We start from the raw sequence: 20,029 nt of genomic DNA, 5'->3' as shown, positions 1-20,029 counted from the left end.
TTCCTCTGGATGCATATATTCATGAGTCTGAGCTGATGTAACCAAAGTAAACAGCCCAGGGGAAGAGAGAGGGCAGACTTTGGCCAATGTTTTTAGGAGGGTTGATCCCATCACATGGAACTGGGAGGCTCATAGAGGGAGTCATATATAATATTTGTGTCAATCACATCAATATAAACCCAAAGCATAATTGTTCTCTATAATAGACACTTTAATGTTCAGTGATTTGCAGGTTTTTCCATTTTCAGTACACAATGATTTACTTAGTAAAAACTAGTGAAGCCTCAAAGCGTGTCCCTCATGGGAAGTATTGTGAAAGTACCTCCTGTAGCTCCTGTTCAGCAATGCACAGCAGCACAATCAGCTGTTCCGTGTTTGTTATTGTAAAAAACTGACTCCTACAGACAAGAAGGCCAGAAGTATTATTAAATACTGTATCAAGCAAAACGTCCTTATAACTTGGTCATGGTGCTGATGTCGAGATTCCATTTGGTTAAAAACCTTTTATCAAATGTTATTAATGTAAAACAAAGGGATTAGATTTGAGTGCAACGAGAATAATAAAAGCACAGAATTACAAGCCGCAACTACTGCAAACTTCTCCATTTTGTTAAAGGCCGACGTGTCATCAACCTCGGGTGCTTTGCAGCGGAAGAAAAAGAGAAGCTTGAACATAGTTAAAAGCAAGCTGCTTTCAAAAGGAAAAAAAAAAAAAAAATGGAAGCAGTATTTTTATTTTGCACAGACATAAAGTGGAGAAACTGAGAAGCCCTCAGCTGGAGCAAAGACTTTAGAAGCATTGAGGTACTGAAGTCAAACCCTTCCAGCAAAATATTTCGATGTGTGCCGTTACATAATCAGAGCTCATCTGAACTCTGTACTCGTCTGTTGATAATCACAGCTGTGCTCTGCGGATTGAAGCCTTGAAAATACGACCGGAGCTGGAAAAGCACATACGAGATGCAATGAAGGAAATGCACTCTCCTGCAGTAAGAAGGTCTTTCTCCCATCTAAAGGCATACTCGGCTTGGAAGAATCAATTCCACAATGAAAGAAGAAAAAAAAAAAAAAAGAGGTTGAATAATGTGTAGACCACATGGGTATTAAGCACCTCCGATAAACAAATTCGTGTGATATTTAAACTATTTATTCCAAAAAAAATAAAATCACAAAAAGACATCGTATGAATGTTTTTTTAATCAAACTTAACCGACAGCTTTCTATAAATGTCTTCATACGGAACAATCAAACAAACAATAAAGACAACAAAAAAAGAAGAGCGCAATGGGCTGATCATCCCGACGAGTCAGTGAAATCTGAGTGGGACCTAATTATCACTGACGGAAGGGTTGGGAGAGGATGGGTGTGGCTGGAGACAGACCGAAGCTCAGCCTGACGTGAACTACTGATGGAAACAGGGATGAGGACCAACACCCCTCCATCAACTCTGAGGCCATGGTGAGGATGAGTGACAGGGGGATGGGAGGGAATGCAGATCGATGGAGAGGAGGGTGACATGATGCGTCGACGACTCTGGCGTTCCGGTTCTGTTGGTCTCTTGCTCATTTCTTCCCCTCCCCCCGATCAGTATGAAGACAAATGAAGAGGAGAGACAGGAGGTGGCCGTCACTACTCCATGGCCTCCTGGTTCTCCTGGTCTGCACCGATATCCTCACTGGCCTCTTTGCCCTCTTTGCTCCTCTTGCTCTTTTTGTGTTTGTGCCGTCGGTGGCTGTCACCCTCCTCACTGTCGTGCCTCCTCCGGCTGCTGCTGCTGAGGGAAAGGAGAAAGAGGAGGGTGTGACAACGGCCGAGGGGGTGAGGAGCGGTGAGATCATAAATCAGCAGGAGAGCAAAGGGCAGATGTGGGGAGAAGAGATAGAGGGTGAGAACCAGAAAGAAATAAAGATAGATGGGAAGATCAATAGGAAAAAGGGGCAAAGAATGACAATAAGGTGGCAGGAAGGGTATTTGGAAATGGAGGAGGGTGGGAGGAAGGAGAAGACAAAGGGTGACAGAAAGAAAAATACATGATGCGAATTCATGACTTTAAGCCCTTTATACTTTATAAAGAAAGCAGCTGCTGTCACTCTGTCTTTCCTTTCCATTCTAAAGCCACAGCGGCAGACTGACGACTCAACACTCGATCACTATTTTCCACCAGCAGAAAGCGGTCACCGCTCAGAAATGAACGAAGCAACCCAGCCAACCTCAGGGGTTTGCTGAAAACACAGTGTCCAGCTGAAGAAATCTTTTCTGAAATCCGTGTGACGTCTTTCCAGGATGTCGCACTCAAACACTCAAAGGAAGGACGTCTCATGGTAAAAATAAAGTAAATCTGCATCATCACCAGCTGATCGTCCATGTAAAAGAGACAGAACTGGCCCCGTTTAATCTGACAGCTCCTTCAAATTCACTGATCATAATTATTCTTACTATTATTGGCTCATTAGATGATGCATTTTCAAACAAAACTGAAGCTAATGATCTGTGATCATGTCCAACACATAAGTTTATTTCTCCTGTGGTCATGGGCTCTCTTCTTCCTTTTATATCACACCACAGAAAAGTCGAGTATATCTGAGTTAATTAGCCCGGCTTTACTTTCTTTGTTGTGATGACAATTCATTCAGTCCAATGATGTAATTCAAGCTTTCTTTTATTTCATTTTTTTATTACAGCTGTGAGAACCAGCTGGTGTGTCAAAGAAATGGCTGTGGTTTCAACCCAGTAAGGATCAATAAAGAGTCGTGAACACTAGAAATGTGGCGAGTAAACAGCACGGCCCTGCAAACACTTGTTTCTGCAGTACGAGAGGATGTTTTTATTTAGAAGAAATTAACTAAAATGACAGAGTGTGTTCGTATACCTGCGAGAGGACTTGTGGCGTCCCTCCTCTTTCTCTCTGTGTCGCCTCTCTCTGTGTCTTTCCTCTTTCTCTCGGCTCGACCGGTCACGATGGCGCTCTCCGTAACCTCGCTCCTGGTACTCGCGGTAACGATACCGCTCTTCGTCGCTATGGAAACAGACCGGACACGCGCTTTTGCTTCATTGAGTTGTCTTTGCATGCAGACCAATCGACCCGTATGAGGGTACAGCACAACACAAACAGTCTGGAACTGCACAACACATTCAGTATGGCTGCTTTCAGACTTCGTGGCTGCAGTCCTGAAATGTTCAACAGATGTTCCAGCAGGGGAACATCTGCAGTATAAACCACATATCGTTGAGTTTGGGCCTCTGACCTGGTGTAGCTCATAGCTGAAGGGCTGTGCTCTCTCTCTCGCTCCCGCTCATGTGTCCTCTCTCTGGGTCTTTCTCTGTCTTTCTCTCTTTTGTCCTCTCGACGGGAATAGTAGTCCCAGGATTTGGTGTTGTCCATCATCGGGGGCCAAGGAGGAGGAACACCTCCAGCCATGGGTGGAGGGTAAGCACCTGGAAATATACAGAAGTGTGACGTGAATAGACAAGAATGTACTTTTTCTTTTAAGTTGTTATAAGCACATATCATGGAACCCTTTATTGCTCCATCTCTCCTTATATTTAGCTGCAGCATTTGTGATGTAACTGATGCTGGAAAAGAAGGCCGTGCTGTGGAGATTTCTCTACCTTGAGGGAATGGATACGGAGGGACAGAGCGGCCATCATAACCTCCAGAGTGGCCACTGTGGAAACAGAGGAAGAACACCGTGTTAAACTGTTTAACTGCTTAACAAAAGCATTACTGTGACACTACAGTGTTAAATCATGTCAAATGTATTGAAGAAAAAACCATAATACCAAGAACTTTCTTTTAAGATTGGAAATACAGCTATTGGCTCAAGCCCTGGATAAGAATAAAACAAAAGCACGAGGACGTGTATCCCCTTACACGTGAACTCTGGAGTTCCAAAGTAAACTTATATTATGTAACGCTGAAGAGTGAGTAAAACTTTAAACCCCAGCCAGGGGTCAGAACCAAATTAATTGCAGCAAAAAGGGAAACATTCTACAACAGAATCCAAATCTTGATTGTTATAAAAATAATATTTTCATACATCTAAAGAAAAACAAGCCCAGACAAGAACATACAGCGTATAAATAAATAAATACATTTTAGGAAAACAGCACTACTGAGAGGAATAATATGAAAGTGACATGATGGGAGCTGGGGGTGAGGCGCTGAAGTGAGGAGGCCAGACGGCAGAAAGGCCCCCATATTCTCTCAAATCTATCCTGAGTGTTGGAATCACAGCTTCTCCATCTGTATTACAGACGAGCCAGAGAACACAGCAGGGCGTAGTGAGAGACTTCCAAATCAAAAGTGCACAAAAGCCTCTGAAGAGCGTGTAAAAATGACCCGGTTAGTGACCGATTTAAAAACAAATATATGTTAAAAAGCTCCTGTGACCCCTGCCAGCGTTCGACATTTATCTGGGAAATGATGGAGGACTCAAACTACCATAATCTGAAATAAATACAAACATGAAGGTCAGTAAGACGTTGGTACGATGAGAAATACGACTGAAATTAAGTTAAAAAGAAGACGTGTGTGATAATGAATGCAGACAGTGTGACATAAGTTAACTGCTGTAACTTTGCTTTTAATCTTGCGTTTGTCTTTTAATCTTCAGTGTCATTTACTCAGATGGCTGCTCCTGATTCATCTCATCCCATCATTCTTTACTTTTTCTTGCTCTGTTTATTCCGTCCAAACAATTCACTTCCGTATTCGAGCATTTTGTATTCATTTTACAATAAATATCTTAATTTAGCTCATCACTTCTTTCAAAATCTATAGGATTAGTTTTATACACTTTACTTCTTCTTCACCTTTTTTCCTGCTAAAGGGGAAATAGAAAAATAAAAGCAAAAAAAAAAACAAACTACATTTATAGAGCTTTTGATATATTCTGTATTTATTTCTAATGACAGCGGTTACACCGATTCCCACATGGGAAAAGTGTGCGTTTCTGAGGTGTTTTCAACCCTTTTGAAGGTTTTTTTTGGTTTTGTTTTGTGTTTTTTATGCAAAGGTGTGGTCGCACGTGTGTTCATACGCGTCTTACCTGTCCATAGTAGGGATTATAGAAGGAGGAGGACCACTTGTTGGAGGAGGAAAACCAGGAGGAGGGACAGTGATGGGTAACCCTGCGAGGTAGAAGAAAAGGGAGAATAAACGCACAGAGAAGAATACAAAGTAAAATAGATTAAGCATTAGAGAAGGAACTCCACTCACTGGGTGGGGGTATGAGTGGAGGTGCAGTGCTGACGCTTGGAGGAGGAGGGAGAAACGGAGGTGGGGGTATGTTTGGAGGAATTGGTCCAGGAGGGAAGAAAGTGGGAATCTTAGCTGGAGCTGGTTCAGCATCTGAAGTCGAGTGCTCAGAAATCACCTGCACAACAGACAGGAGAACAGAGGAGAACAGAGAGGACACCGTGACCACGGCGGTCTTTAAGAGCAGCAGCAGTACGAGCGAAACCCCCCAAAGTCAAAGCAGAGTATCGATTTTTTTTTTTTAATATATACACGTTCACAGTGACTGTTCCTTTTGCTTCTTATACCTGGATATTGTTGCCATCAAGATTGTGTCTGCGTCGCCCTTCAACCCTGCTGATTGTGGCCGTCTGTCCACCAATCACATCTATGGTACCACTCACCTTCCTAGAAAAAGAATATCAAAAACAAAAATCATGGCCCCACCTATCAATTTGTCACCTCTGAGTATCTGTTAAAAAACACAACAAAAGGACCATCAGCCAAAGCAACAGTCCAGCTGAAAAATCACATCCAAGTTTTACCGAAGGCCGTTACATCAAGCTTTCAGAGCTAAGAGACTAAAGCAAAATCCCTGTAAAACGGTGACCTGGCAGAGGAGGGCAACATAAAAGGACTACGTGATGCATTAGCTGATTTCAGAGAAAATGTGTTTCTAAACTTAAAACATTTTTCTGAGCTTTTTTTTCCTCACCCGAGATAGCCGATAAGTGATAACAAAAAAAAGGGAGTGTTACCTGGCAACCTGATTGGCAACAGACTTGTACAGGCTGACAGGAGATGTGAAGTCTGTCTTGGTATGGATTGGCAAACTGGAGAGATCCTTATCATTCCCCGTCCTTCCCTGCTGAACCTAAGGGGAGAAAGAAAAGAAACGTGGGCTTTGTCAGATTCGGTAGCGAGTGTTCACCTTTCAATTGACACGGCCAAAGAATGAGGGTTTAAGGGCGTGTTTAAGAAGAAGGTGAACGGTAGGATGAGCTGAGAGAAAGCCAGAAACACGGGGAGAAGTTGCATCTTACGCTGATCTTGCTCGTCACTGATCCCACTGTGGAGACCTCCAGACCCATTCGCAGTCTCTTCTGTTTCTCACAATAAGCCTTCCAGGTGTCTTCATTGAAACCGTAGTTGAAGTAGTCAGACAGATCCGCTCCTGCAAACACAAACACCTTCTGTCAAACACTCAATGAGGAGCCAAACAGACGTTTACAGGCTTCTACTCAGTGTAACGTTCAGCTGTAAAGGGGATCCATTATATTCACAAAGCTCTGTGTAAAAACTAGAATAGATCAACTACAGCTGTGATTGTGGGGATTTATATTTTTGATCAGGGTTTGACATAACCCCGATGGTCAGAGTGAATAAAAAAAAAAAGTCCTGCAAAAAGCTACAGCTGCAGCGTCTGAAATAACCCAATTTGTTCGTTTCATTTTATTTTAGCTCCACACACAGACATACACACACCTGGCTTCCTCCAGGGTTTCTCTTCAAAGGACTCCATGTCCACCTCCAGCACTGGAACCCCATTAATGTTTCCAGGTGCATCAAGATCCACTCCTTTCAGCTTTGCGGCTATTGAAACAAACAAAACATGATCGTGAATACTTTGACAAAAAAGGAAAAAAGGCTGAATTGGTTTATTTCCAGCCAGACCGCTATGACAGCAGGTTTAAATAACAGGGAGTGCTACCTTGTCCATACGGTCTGGAGCCTGTTGTTTTTATGTTGAGGTTGACAGGTGGAGCTCCATAAGCCCTGTGGAAAGAAAATGACAAATGCTGTTCACTTATTTTGTAAGTTCACTCAAAGATTTCAGCACCCTCAGTTGCCAAAGACTAAAGTCATCATGGACCCATATAAAGTGATGTTTGAGGGCGAGTCTGGCGGTTTAATAAAGCTGTGAGATTGTTTATATCACATCTTTTAAGTGATGTGACATGTCAGAAAAAACACACAAGCTCACTCACACACCAGCGTAAATCAACGCATTAAATCAAATAACTCATCAGGTCAAAAGTAAACCTCCACAGTTTGACTGAAACCTACGTGTACTGTGGGGCTCCAGTTTTAATGTCGCCAATGGTGACACGAACATCATCGTCGTCGTCATCACTGTCGCTGTCACTGTCAGCATCCTCACCGGCAGCTTCACCGGTGGCCTAAAAGTAGGGAAATTAGTTTAGTTTTTTTTAAAAAGGATGCACAAAACACCAATGTTCAGAAGGACAGAAATCAAAAGAGACAAGGAGGCAAAACAAGGGCGAACAAAGCATATAATATTAAATAAGGACGACCAACCTCGGAGGCCACTCCATTTCCTGTAGCGTGAGCAGCAGCGTCATCTGCTGAAGTATCAGCGAGCGCACTGCAGACCGAACACACTGTTAAACACTGGCAACACATTTCTCTAATTCCTCATTCGCAGATAGGAAAAAATACTCTACATGTCCACCAAGAGAAGGGAAATAACGGTTTAAGTGGAGCGTGTACAAAAACTAAACTTATCCTCTGAGGATATATTTCTATAGGAAACATTTAGAACATACCGCCGAATCACATTCATTTATTCCCCACACAAAAGCATTTCCCCCATTTTTCCCAAGCAATGCAATTCAAAAGGACAAAAATGTTCAAAGAGCGGGCACCTGATAAGGCCTGACAGGAAGTAGTTTTACAAACTAAACGTAATTTTCCTTTATCTTTTTCCATACTCTCTCTTCTTATCCTCTCTATAATTTTGAGGAGCTTTTCTTCTACACTCTCTGGCTCCTATAAGGTGTCCATAAGTTTGAAATGCTTTTTTTAAACAATTTTTTCAAGTAAACAGTCAGCTCCTGCAAGTGAAAATACACCAAGTAAGAATTTCTCTTTGTGTGAGGATCAGATCAGGTCTGAATTACAATTACCATGACTTTCCCCTTTGAAGAAATCACATAACTGGCCCCAAAATCTTTCTTTGTATGTATCTTTTCTGTAATGTTGTCAGAAACAATAAGTCTGAGCCTGCATTTTAGTACTGCTAAATACAATTGCTCTTGAACATTGATTTGCTGCTGCCTAGCCATATCTTATTCCCAAATCTGAGGGAAAATAAGACCAAGGCAGGAAATTAACTGAAATGTCCTTTAAGAATGCCTTTATAAACTTTAATGTACTTTCTGCTATAGTGAATAATGTTTCTGATTCCTAGATTTGTTGAAGGATTGTTGTATAAATCGTATTACCTTTAACTAAAAGGGCCACATTAACTGACAGCGTGCTTTGAGTAAATATTCCTGGAATTTCGATGCCAAAGTAGAGTGTTAATGCTGTATTTTTTTACCTGGATGTGCATCAAAACGATCAGTTCTTAATCATATCACATCTGATGTTTGTGTATTTTCATGTCATACGTTTTTTAAGTAATTCTCGGTGTGTAAATGATTTTCACAAAGTTAATCGTGGCGGTTAGAGTATAGGTTACCCGACAGCAGCGTTCAGTTTGGCTTCTTCGTCCTCCTCTTTACTTTCAGACTCATCTGAAACAGAAAAAGACGAAACTGTTGTCCCAGCTTTTTCAATTCACATAAGTTACTAGATCTGAATATTTAACCAATGTTCATATCTAACTGTATATATTCTGAGTGCCAAATAAATAATATTCAATTACAATAACACACAAAGGCCCTTTTAAAGCTTTGCTTGAACTCATACTGTTGCTAAAGGCCGTCAACAGTAAACGGGCGTTGTTAGCTTAGCTTCCCGGCTAACGCCTCAATATTTTAATCCCAAACACTGATACTTGTTGGTTGGCCCGTCAATAGCGGAGCAGCTGACACATATGTTCACGCCTGTGTCGACAAGAAGTTGTGTCTGTGGTGAGTATGTGGCTGTATTTACCTCCATACAGCCATTCCTCCTCCTCATCTCCAGCGCTGGCATCAGTGGTGGTCGTTTTGTCTGCTTCCTCCGCTGACATGTTTAGCTAACACGGAGACCTAAAACCACCAGCGGCTTCAACAGCTACAACAACAAGCTTCAACAGAACGTAGAAATGCAAAAATATGCGCACACTATCTCCCTGTAGCGGGGGAATGTAGTTTTGCACATAAATTATGACTTCATAGATTCATATTCAACCTCTGCGAGGCGGTGTGAACCCGGAAGAAAAGGCAGCTGGCGTCCCGCTAAGGTCAAAGTGTTGTGGCAGAAAAAAACAGCGCCCCCAGCCGGACAAGATGAACCAGTGTGTCATTTGAAATACTGGATGTTGGTCGTATGGCAACTGAAAACCAACTGCATTTCGGAAAACCTTTGAAAGAGTTTTTGTTAAATTTCTTTTCACTATATATTGTGCATCTTATGAAAATAAATGGAAATACACTATGGCTTCTTTTTTCTGTGTGCCACCCACACAAAAGGATTTCTGGTCTGTGTGTAACCTCATTTCTTTCGTTTTCTCTTTTCCATACATCATTTAGCACTAGTTTTGTGTTTGTAAATGTAGAATGACTCAGAAAGACTCAACTTATGTTTCTGTTTATGTCCTTTCTTTTAGAAAAAGGAAGTACAAGAGGGATATGCTGTGTTGTTTACTCATCTCAGCCAATTTGGATTTCATCCAATAGCAATATGTCAAAATGTACTCAGACAGTCACATAGCCCAAAAAAGCTCGGGATGAAGTGACAAACAACATTTGTTGCTAGTCAAAATATCACAAATAGGCATAAGACATTGACAACAGGAAACAGAATAACCCAGAGCAGCATGAAAACACACTTAAAGATTTATAAAATAACTAAAAACAGACTGGAAATTAACACAAGCAGCTCTTAGTCTCCTTCAGCTTTGGTGTCTCTATAAGCACGAGGGGGACTTTTATTAGTCCCCAGGGGCCTGTTGGCTCATACACATCCGTCTGCTTTCTTCCCCTCATAATATAGTTATTCTAGATGGCATTTCCTTTGCTTCTAGTACTACAGTGAGGAACCTTGGAGTTATTTTTACTTTCTTTTCTTTGACTCATAGACAAAACAGGTTTCTAGGACTGCCTTCTTTCACCTTGGTAACATTGCCAAAATTAGGAACATCACATTAGAGTGATGCAGAAAAACTGGTCTTTGTATTTGTTACGTCATAATTGGTCTGCTGTAATTCCCAATAATTCTCTGAAAAGCCTCCAGCTGATCCAAAATGCTGCAGCCAGAGTTCTGATGAGATCTAACAGGAGTTTTAGCTTCTCTTCATTGGCTCCCTGTTAAATCCATAATTTAACTCGTAGTGGAGTATTTTGCCAACAGAGCACTTCTTCACAGACTGTAGGTTTACTTGTGGTTCCATGAGTTTCTAAAAGTATTATGGGAGGCAGAGCCTTCGGTTATCAGTGGAATCAGCTGCCAGTTTGGGTTCAAGGAAAAGACCTCTACCTTTAAGATTAGGCTTAAAATGTTCCTTTTTGATAAAGCTGATAGTTGAGGATGGCTCAGGTGACCCTGAAACATCCCAGTTATGCTGCTATAGGCCTAGGCTGCTGGAAGACCTCCCATGATGCATCTGTCCTCCCTATGCTCTCTTTCACTCTCCATGTACATATGACATAATTGTTGTCATTGATTTTTGTTTCTCTTTCTCAGCAGGTTTCCCTGGCCAGGTTTCATGGTGCTTTTTGTCCCCTCTTTCCTGTCCTTTCAAACCCTTCCTGAGTCTGGTTCTGACAGAGATTTCTTCCTCTTAAAACAGAGCTTTTTTCCCCTGTCACCTTGTGCTCGCTCAGGACAGAAAATTGGATTGAAGAGAAATTTTGATGCTATCTGTTGGTTTCCTTTACAAAGCATTTTTTTATTGGCTTTATATAAATTTGGACTAATTTGGAATTTGATGGATTGGATTTGATTACAATTGTATCATAATCAATTGGATTATTGTCACATTTGTCGTGATTTGATGCTATATAGACAAAAACTGAATTGAATTGCTTCTCCTGTAGATTTGTGAGAATTGATGCCTAATGCATCAATGCTACACTTGCTATAAAGGCTTGCTAAGAGTACTAAGATTAGAGTCAGCATGACTGACACCAAACGAACCGATTCATCACATCCAGGGGACATACATGCATAATGAAAATCTATAAAATCAACTTACATTTAACCATGAATCTTACAGAGCAATAGTCAAGCAAATGCTTAATATTTGTAAACTATCCAGTGGTAACTAAACATATTTAGAGGCACCCTTGCAATAATGCATAAACCTAATGCATTAAATATTTTTCACCCTCACATAATCGTATATTAGCTTCGTATATTAGAGCAAGTTTTGGTATTGTTATTTGGTATTGATCCAGGCTTTTGGATTATTTTTTTGTAGCAGGTTCACTCATTTATCCTTTCTGCAGGGATTAGTAGCAAGGGCAGGGAAAGCTGGAGGAGCTTTGCTGTGTCCTTGTGTAAACTACTTTTTTCTCACAACAGACACTTTAGCACAGCAGGAGAAGATCAGCTATAACTGATAATGTGACAACCAACTGTGCTCCATTTAAGTGAAAAATTCCAGGGTTCTCATTTTGTGCCTGCAGGCTCACTGTCATAGATTACTTTGTAGAAATTAGTTTCACGCATGCTTCTTTCCTGCTGGGACGGATCTAAATGCTTGCTGTGAGAATATCTAGAGAGCTAAGGCTGAGCCATAAGGCGGCACAGTCAGCAGCAAGAGGCACATTTTGTACCCGATGTGTAAAAAGCCCCTGCCACTTGTTCAGTTTAATGTCCTTAGCTTCCTTTTTTTTTAAGCGCATATCTCTACCTACTTGTTCTGAATACTTTTATGTTTGTGTTCACAGTACTTCTGAAAGAATCCTTTGACTCTTCAACAATGAATATAAATATTCGTCACCTGGGCGTATCTGACTAGTGATCCAAAGGCACACAATCTCCAGAATGTGGACATGAGACATGTACCTCGATCACTACAAAGTGACATTACAAAATGAGTATGATTGAAATGTTTTCATATCACCCTTTCCACAAGATTTTAGTACCCATTCAGCTGAGAGCAAACCTGGATGTTGGATGGCCATATTAATTCTGACAGGCCCAAACACCCACCATGGCTTGCTTGATTGATGGCAAATGTCTCAATATGCTAAACTGCATTACTAGCTGGATCAAGTTTTGTTGTTAACAGCCAGGCCAACGGCTCTTTCAGTTCTAATGTTTGCATATATTAAAACAATTCTCTGAACCTTACCAGGTCTAAAAATGAGGTAAAAATACTTTCTCAGATGAACAACAACACATGACATGTTACCATCATCTGTCTAAGAAAAACTCAACCAAAATGCAAAATCAATGTGTGAAAAACTAAGTACCCCTTTGATTGCCTATACAAGGTAAGAGGCGGGGTACACCCTGGACAGGTCGCCAGCCCATCACAGGGCCACACAGAGACAAACAACCACACACATTCCTAGAGACAATTTTAGAGACACCAAGTAACAGCATGCATGTTTTTGGACGGTGGGAGGAAGCCAGAGTACCCGGAGAGAACGCACGCATACATGAGGAGAACATGCATTTCACAAAAATTTCCTAAATGTGTCTTTTTCAAAAAGGCAACAGCACTTTGAGGTTTTGGTTACAAATCCAGACTTTACAACCTGTGAGGGAAGCTTCTCCGCTGACCTTAGACTGTACCCTGCAATGTATTGGCTAAGTCGGTCTTGGAGCTTGTTGTTGAAGCCAGTTCCTTTAATACCTTTAAAGGGATTCTCAGTTACTTTTGAGAAATTTTGAGAAAACAAACTTTTCACACGTAATCTTTTCCAGCATTTATTGTACACACAGATCAGCACACCAAATCCTACCATTACAACATCGTCAGGTCAAGCCAATGCTTTGTTTTTGAAGCACTTCTTCATCCCCTAACTAAAGCTTTCTTTAAATATGACGACAAAACATGTGCTGTAATGTTTAACGATCTTAGTTTTAAATGATGATTTTCCATATTACTCTTGTGCCCAGAAAGCTACAATAAACCATTTTATGACATTGAGCTGAAGCTCTGGGCTCATCCTCAGTAAACCGACTCATAATTGCTGTTGTGCTTCCACAAGAAGTTGCCTATAAATGCAAAGAGCACCGTTAATGCATTTAGGGCCCTTGACCAGTTAAGTGAGGCCTCTTTAGCTTTTCAGTAAATGACATGGAAATCTGTGGATTTTCTCACCCCTGCTTTTCACTCAGAGGCACAAACAACGTTCACACATACGCCGATCTGTGTGGTGCTGAGATGAAAATCACAAGGAAGCATGCGTAGTACATACTGAGAGATAAAAGAGAAGGTAGTAATATTATAGTTATGAGTACATTGATTTTTCTCTTCACAGGGGGGTTCATATCATGATCATCTTCTGTATCACATCATACGTGTGAGATTTGTGTGTGTGTTTGTGAGTTCACAGTACACACACACACACACACACACACAGTTAAACACACACACATGCGCTCTGAGGGACGTCAGACAGAGAGGCTAATGGTCTCACAGTTAAACTGATCATGGAAATTGCATTTATTTTATTCACTCTGTCTCCCTCAAACTCATCTCTCTTCCAGTCTCTGTTATTCCTCTCTGTTTTTCCATCACTTTTGCCCCCATTTGAAACCCCTCTCTTTCATCTCTCTCTTTGTTACCCCTTCTTTCTGTCTTCCCTGCAGTGCACTTGAGACATTTAGAATCAGATTAGATTTTCTGACATTACCAAATTAAAGCTGCAGTTCTGCATCTTATTCCGCTTCATAGTATCAGACCGTTACACTCCAGGTGACTCTGGATGAGAGCATGTGTTGCTACATTTGGCTGATGTGCGGTCACTTAGTGTAAATAATCATTTTGGTGTATTGCCGGTGTGTTCCACACAGTGCAGCAACTCTATGTGTGGTCTTCATGTGCAGGAGTACCCCGGTGTGTTTGGGGATGTCCTCTTGAGCTGCAGTGTTTGCTGACAGTTTCTTGCAGTGCCATGTGACTAATCTAAATTGCACTTAAGTAAAGTTGTTGGACATTCAAGAGATTCTGTGACACTGTGGTGGCTTAAGAAACCTTGTCTGCCACCTGTTGCTTCATTAGGCGGCTGCAGTGTTGGAGCGCCTTTGTGTAGCCTCCTTGGTCTGTAGCTGCTGCACCATGTGTTTTAATTCTAAGCACACATGAACACAATTTCTAGAAAATGTACTGCAGCCTTTCTTGGTCACTGCTCTTCAGACATGCACTTCACAGCAGGAGATTCTCCTCGACAGTTGAGCTCATCTCAAGAAATACTCTGGAGTACTATCTGGGTAGAACGCACAAGAGGGAGGAAATGATGCAAAAAAACAGCACACTGTGGATATTGCTGTGTTTTCCTATACAGAGAATGCTCTGTATAGGAAGATGAAGTCTTCTACCTGTTTTGCGTTGATGTCAATATCACATACAGTATATTTCAGAATATTCACAGTATCAGTGGGCAAGTGGAAAACAAAGCCTGTAACTACGGAAACATGAAGGGATGGCATTACACCGTATCCTGCTGGCTGTGTTAGACAACAATATCTAATAAGCATGACTTTCTGAGGTAATTAGACGAGTTTCCTGCACAGTGGGACTGAGAGCAAGCTGCCAACTATCTTCCACAAGGGTAAAATCAATCTTTTTGCTCTCAAGTTGTTGCTGTCAGTGTCAGAGCCTCCGTGTGAGTCTTTACAGTTAGTAATCGTGCGTTTCTGTAAAGAAAACGTGAGCTGTGCCCACAGAGTGCAGCACTCTCATTGAAAATCAACCTGTGTACCCAGGTATTGTCCTCCCATCAATGATGAGCAGAACTGAAGAATGAAACACTTTCCTTATCTGCTCAAAAGCCTGATGTTTGTGGGTGTAAAGTCAGTGTAAAAAAAAGACAGCAAAATGACTTTGTGTCATAGAACCCATAACATGCTAATTTACAGCTCCACTGCAATGAGTTTACATCCTGCAATGAGCAAAATACATTATTTCTTCATATTGTACATTTTTGCCTCAGAACCAATGTTCCAAAGCCAAGATAGGGTGTTTACATGCCACAGTATCCTGACTTGTATTCAAGTGTACTCTGCAACATTTCCATGTTTCTCAAAACAAGGATCAGACCATATTGAGGTTAATAGGACATTGACACCACACACTTTGTACCTATGTTAAAATGTTAACATATAGTGAAAGAAAACACATTTTCAACATACAATCAAATAAAAGAAGCAAGAAGCCACTGGTTGTACTTCACGGTTAGTATTGCAGAGAAATAATGAAAATGCTGTGTTGTGATCCCTGCTGATGTATTTGACGTTTCTCTTTGTCTATTTTTCCATGACGGTTCGTTCATTCTCTCCCTCTCCTCCTCTCTCTTTTGTTTACCTCATTACTTGTCATTCTAATGTACCCTGTTTGTCTTTTTGTCTCTTTTGTGAGTGTACCCCCCCTATTTGTCTCTCTCTCTCTGTTCTTCCACACTCCCTCCTTGCGTCCATCCCTCTCTCCTTACGGTGGCTTAGGACGGCTTACAGCCTAGTCGATGCTAATCAGGTTTATCCAGACAGAGGGCGATCATTGGGCTATCAGTAATTACATGCGCTGATATTAGCTTCCACAGATATGTGCGCTGGCACATTTTCAATCCACATCATCTCTTTGGATCAAACATATGGTTATCTCAGCAGAGTGATGCCATAACAGCTTATCCTGACTGTTTTTCCTCCTTTGTTTTGATCCATCTGTTTGGAGAATGTTTATTTCAAGCTTTGGTGTTAGAATCTGAGGTAATTGTTGCAAATATGGTTAGAATATTATTATATTGGGTTGAAATTCAGATTTAAGAATAGACAAATCTTTTTTTCTTCTGTTGTTTTTCCCCAGAACTTCACTGCAAAACATCAATTTATTCACACACAATTAGCAAGTAAAAAAGTGACATTTTGAGAAGTTGGCTTACTTCCTTTCTTGAAGTGCGTCAGATAAGTAGATTGATACTAGTTCTATGAATGCCTGATAGATACAAAGTTACAGTCAGAAGCAACTCAGCTTAGCTTAGCACAAAGACTGGAAACAGCCAGCTCGGCTCTGTCCAGGGGCAACAGAAGCATCAACTCTATAGCTTCCTACCATGACGCAGTATTTTACGCAGACAGCAAAAGCAACTGCAGCTTCCACAAATATGTGCCTTATCAACCTGCGTTAGGAGGCTGAATGGATGGAGGTATAACAGTTTGGCTGCAGACTCAGTTTCAACTCCCAACACTTTATTACTTACTATCGTTTCACCTTGGACACCTCGATTCCACTGCCAAGGACGTTACCTCATTTGTTCTGCTTGTTTGTCTGTCTGATATGTCTCAAAACGTTATAGATCAATTTGCATTGATATTTTTAGCAGAGGGGGTCACGTCCCACCCTCGTCATACTGCCTTCCCAAGCCACCACCCTCCCACAACCTCTCACCACAACATGGAAAGCTTTCCTGATACAGTGAGAATATATGCATCCAAAACATAAAACGCCAGAATTGCATGTAGAAAAATAAGCTGCAATGTACTATTTAACTTAGATAAAACATTTTCCACTTTCATAGCTTTCCTTTAAGATGAAAGATAATCTGCAGTGTCATCGCATCAGTGTATCTAATCAAAGTAAAGGCCTTACTTTGCTCCTCCAAAAGAAAAACATATGTTGGGTTTTTTTCGCTCTTTGACCCGTAGCTTTTAGTCGACTCTGTTCCATGGGTCATAACTTAAATGTGAAGCACCACAACTGAACCACGGATGGACACTTAACAACCACACAAAGCGAATAGTAAAAAAATAAAAAAACATCTCCTGGTCTGACTGTATTGAAGGAGAAGACAAATGGATACAGATATCAGGTTTTTAATGCCCAGTCAGCAGACAGAGAGAAGAGTTGGATTGCATTAGAAAAAAGGTTGCACTGAGCATTTAGCCAATCATCAAAACCAGGAATGATGAGGTGCTGTTTGAGCTGTGTGCAGGTTTTTCTGTCCATCTTTGTGTGTCTAAGAAGGTGTGCGTCCCCTCCGCCTGAGGGTGTGAAGATAAGCTCCATTTGTAGGCGATTGAGTTAGGATACGTGTGTGCCTGTGTGTGTGCGTCACTGAAGAGGAGAAAGGAGGGGGGGAGAGGGGAGAAGGGGGAAGGTGAAAGAGAACAAGAGGGCGGGGAGGCAGAGGAGAAGGAGGAATGTTTTTTATTACGTAATCTAATCTAAGTGGCCATTTTTCTTGTATAAAACCTCTGTTGCCCTCAGTGAGACTGCTGTCCTCATCTGTCTAAAAGCACCGAGTGAGTCACGCTGCGGATCCACACACACACACACACAAAGTCACAGTGAGTCAGCCCAGATCTGCCGTAGACGCTCACCTCGATAATGAATAATGTAATAGGGTAGGCATATAAACTGCTCAAATGACATGTGAACTCGGTGGACAGTAGACATATGGATGATCCTGTTGGACGCACACTTGCACACAAACACAGCACCTGACGTCTTAATAGAGCATATGGACAGCTGGACTACAAGCAGGTGAACAGGTGGATAGTACTTTGACACCTCAAGGTGCAGCTTGCCTTTGTCTAAAGGGCAAAATATTCAACAGAAAGTCTCAAGCCACAACTGCATAATAAAAAGTTAAATACACTCACAGCTAAAATGAAAGTTTTGAACTTTGTTAGCATGTCCATAACATGATATATCATGAGCAACATCAGCCATCCTTGCTATGGCTGAGGATTTCTGCTTTGAAGAGGCGCCAATTTCGGTCTCAGACAGGTGAGGTCAGACAGTCTGTATATTCCAAGAAGAAGATCGTAGGAGCTACTACTAGTGGAGTGGGAGTTTTGACAGCTATTTTGCATGTGCTGTGAGGAACTAATGAAATGGGATGCTAACACAAGCTCAGAGGGCATGTAAGCTGGAGGCTAGTTGGGCTATCAGCGGCTCCTCAGGCTGTGTTAGCAGGCGTGAGCTGCTGACCTCCACGGCTACGGCCAATCAGGCGGTCAGTAGCTGCTAGTACCCACTTGCATGGCCGCAAGTGCCTGGGGAGCAGTCACTAACTTCTGGTTAAAGTCAGTTCCCTCATAACTCGCACAAGCCTACCATTTCATGGTGGGACCAAACTTAACATTCTCATAAATCCTCATTCACTGCATGAGGAGAAAGGTTTAGAATCCCACCCAAGCCATTTTAGGGCCATAAGAGTTTTTTTTCCATGACAAAAACTTTAAAGTTGACCATTTTGAGAACCACAAGCCTGTAGGCTTGTTCGCTTTTTGGTCGAGGGTTGGTTTATTAACTAAATGCGAGAATAATTTATTTTACCACAAACACTAGAATTTGCAGGAATCCACTGGCTGATCTTTGCACGAATGCCTTAAAAAGTACCAAATAAACACATTATGTATTGCACATTGATACGTTTTACAAGCACTTTCATTTTTAGGCACCACAGTCATCAAAAGCATCTCTCTCAATCACACATTCCTAAAACGGTGTACATTTTAAATTGAGCATTTGGCTTCAAACATCAAACGTCTTTAGGCAAAGGTTGCACGAACTGTTGCTCCACTTGTCTGCACTAAAGAGCAAACTGTTGGTCCTTTTTTGCATAATCATCAGGAAAACAGCCTGAGCAAGACTTCTACTCATTAGCCTTGGAAAGGGAATATTTAACTGTAACCATCGTCACGAGTCACATTTTTTCCAGATAATTACACAAATAACACAGCAAATAATGGCTAGGGGAAAGAAAGAAAAAAACGCATGAGAGCAATCTTCTGCGTCTGTTCCAGTTTGCTTAGCCTCATTCTGCCATCATGTGCTGAGAGAGGCATGAGCAGCTGTAGGGCAAAGCAGTGAGGTCTATCTGCGTAAGAAAAAAAAAAAAACACAACAATCTCAGTGTCCTCTCACATATTCTTCCAAAGCAACACAACAAAGAACACACGCAGACTAAAAGATTAAAAAAAAAACGCCAATCAAACTCACACAAAGCCAGCACATAACAACACACACTTAAACATGCAGGGCCACCCCAAGGCATGCAAGTCAATTATGCTCTGACTTAGGCTCTCTCAGCTATTAGAAGGTTCTAAAACAGAATTCAAACAAACTACAGATTCCTTTTAAGGTTTTTGGGGTAATAATATCTTTCTTGTAATCGGTGGGTGAATACGTGTGTCTTATCTCCACATAGGAAATGTGATGATATCAGACAGAGATCTGATATGGCATTGGTAGACCTGGAATGTTTTTGGCCCTTACTGTAAAAAACAAAACAAAAAGAACAGCTGACTTATTAAAGGATCTGTAAGAAAACTAATGGTCTTTATTAGTTCATGACATCTTGGATGAATGAGAGAGCAGAAGTCAAAAGAAAAAGAAAATCTATTGCCTTTCAACAAAATGAGAAAGATACTAAATCAAATTATAAACAAGAATTAAAAAAGAAAACATGAGTAAAGGCTTTTTTCTCATTTTTTGTCATTGTGGGGCAACCAGCAAAATGGCTTCCACGAAGGTGATGTCCTGTTGCAAAAAGAAGGTATTTTAGGCCTAGCCATCACCCTGACCAAGTAATGTTACTGACCAAATCCAACCAGGAAGTGGCAAAAGTGTTTTATCAAAGTGTTATCGTGTTATTCCCGAAATAGGGCATCCCTATGGATCTTATTTAAAGGTTTGAACAAGCCAGTTATATTGGTTGGCTG

The 20,029-nt window shown here is 41.3% G+C and overlaps 1 protein-coding gene and 1 long non-coding RNA gene across 3 annotated transcripts in view; one reads left to right on the top strand and one right to left on the bottom strand.

Annotated features, from left to right (window-relative positions):
* LOC140304644 (uncharacterized) overlaps window positions 1-20,029 on the top strand; it is a 44,806-nt gene that overhangs the window by 6,687 nt on the left and 18,090 nt on the right. The gene's annotated exons all lie outside the window — the stretch shown is intronic.
* Window positions 1,198-9,409, bottom strand: fip1l1b (FIP1 like 1b (S. cerevisiae)). Of its 2 annotated transcripts, none has more exons than XM_072383347.1 (15): window positions 9,137-9,409; window positions 8,721-8,775; window positions 7,556-7,622; window positions 7,304-7,416; window positions 6,948-7,012; window positions 6,722-6,829; window positions 6,280-6,410; window positions 5,995-6,110; window positions 5,545-5,644; window positions 5,219-5,375; window positions 5,049-5,130; window positions 3,610-3,665; window positions 3,246-3,435; window positions 2,870-3,016; window positions 1,198-1,771 (listed from the first exon to the last, which is right to left on the bottom strand). In XM_072383347.1, the coding sequence occupies exons 1-15, from the start codon at window positions 9,213-9,215 to the stop codon at window positions 1,630-1,632; spliced, it is 1,608 nt and encodes a 535-aa protein (XP_072239448.1). In that variant the 5' UTR covers window positions 9,216-9,409; the 3' UTR covers window positions 1,198-1,629. The 2 variants fall into 2 exon arrangements, with proteins under 2 accessions (XP_072239448.1, XP_072239447.1); XM_072383346.1 differs by having other exon boundaries at window positions 1,199-1,774.

The sequence above is a fragment of the Leuresthes tenuis genome, unplaced genomic scaffold, assembly GCF_036924035.1.
Source record: "Leuresthes tenuis unplaced genomic scaffold, fLeuTen1.0.hap1 SCAF_4, whole genome shotgun sequence".
Classification (NCBI taxonomy): domain Eukaryota; kingdom Metazoa; phylum Chordata; class Actinopteri; order Atheriniformes; family Atherinopsidae; genus Leuresthes; species Leuresthes tenuis.
The sequence above is the reverse complement of the archived record's forward strand: the minus strand, read 5'-3'. Positions and strand labels throughout refer to the sequence as shown.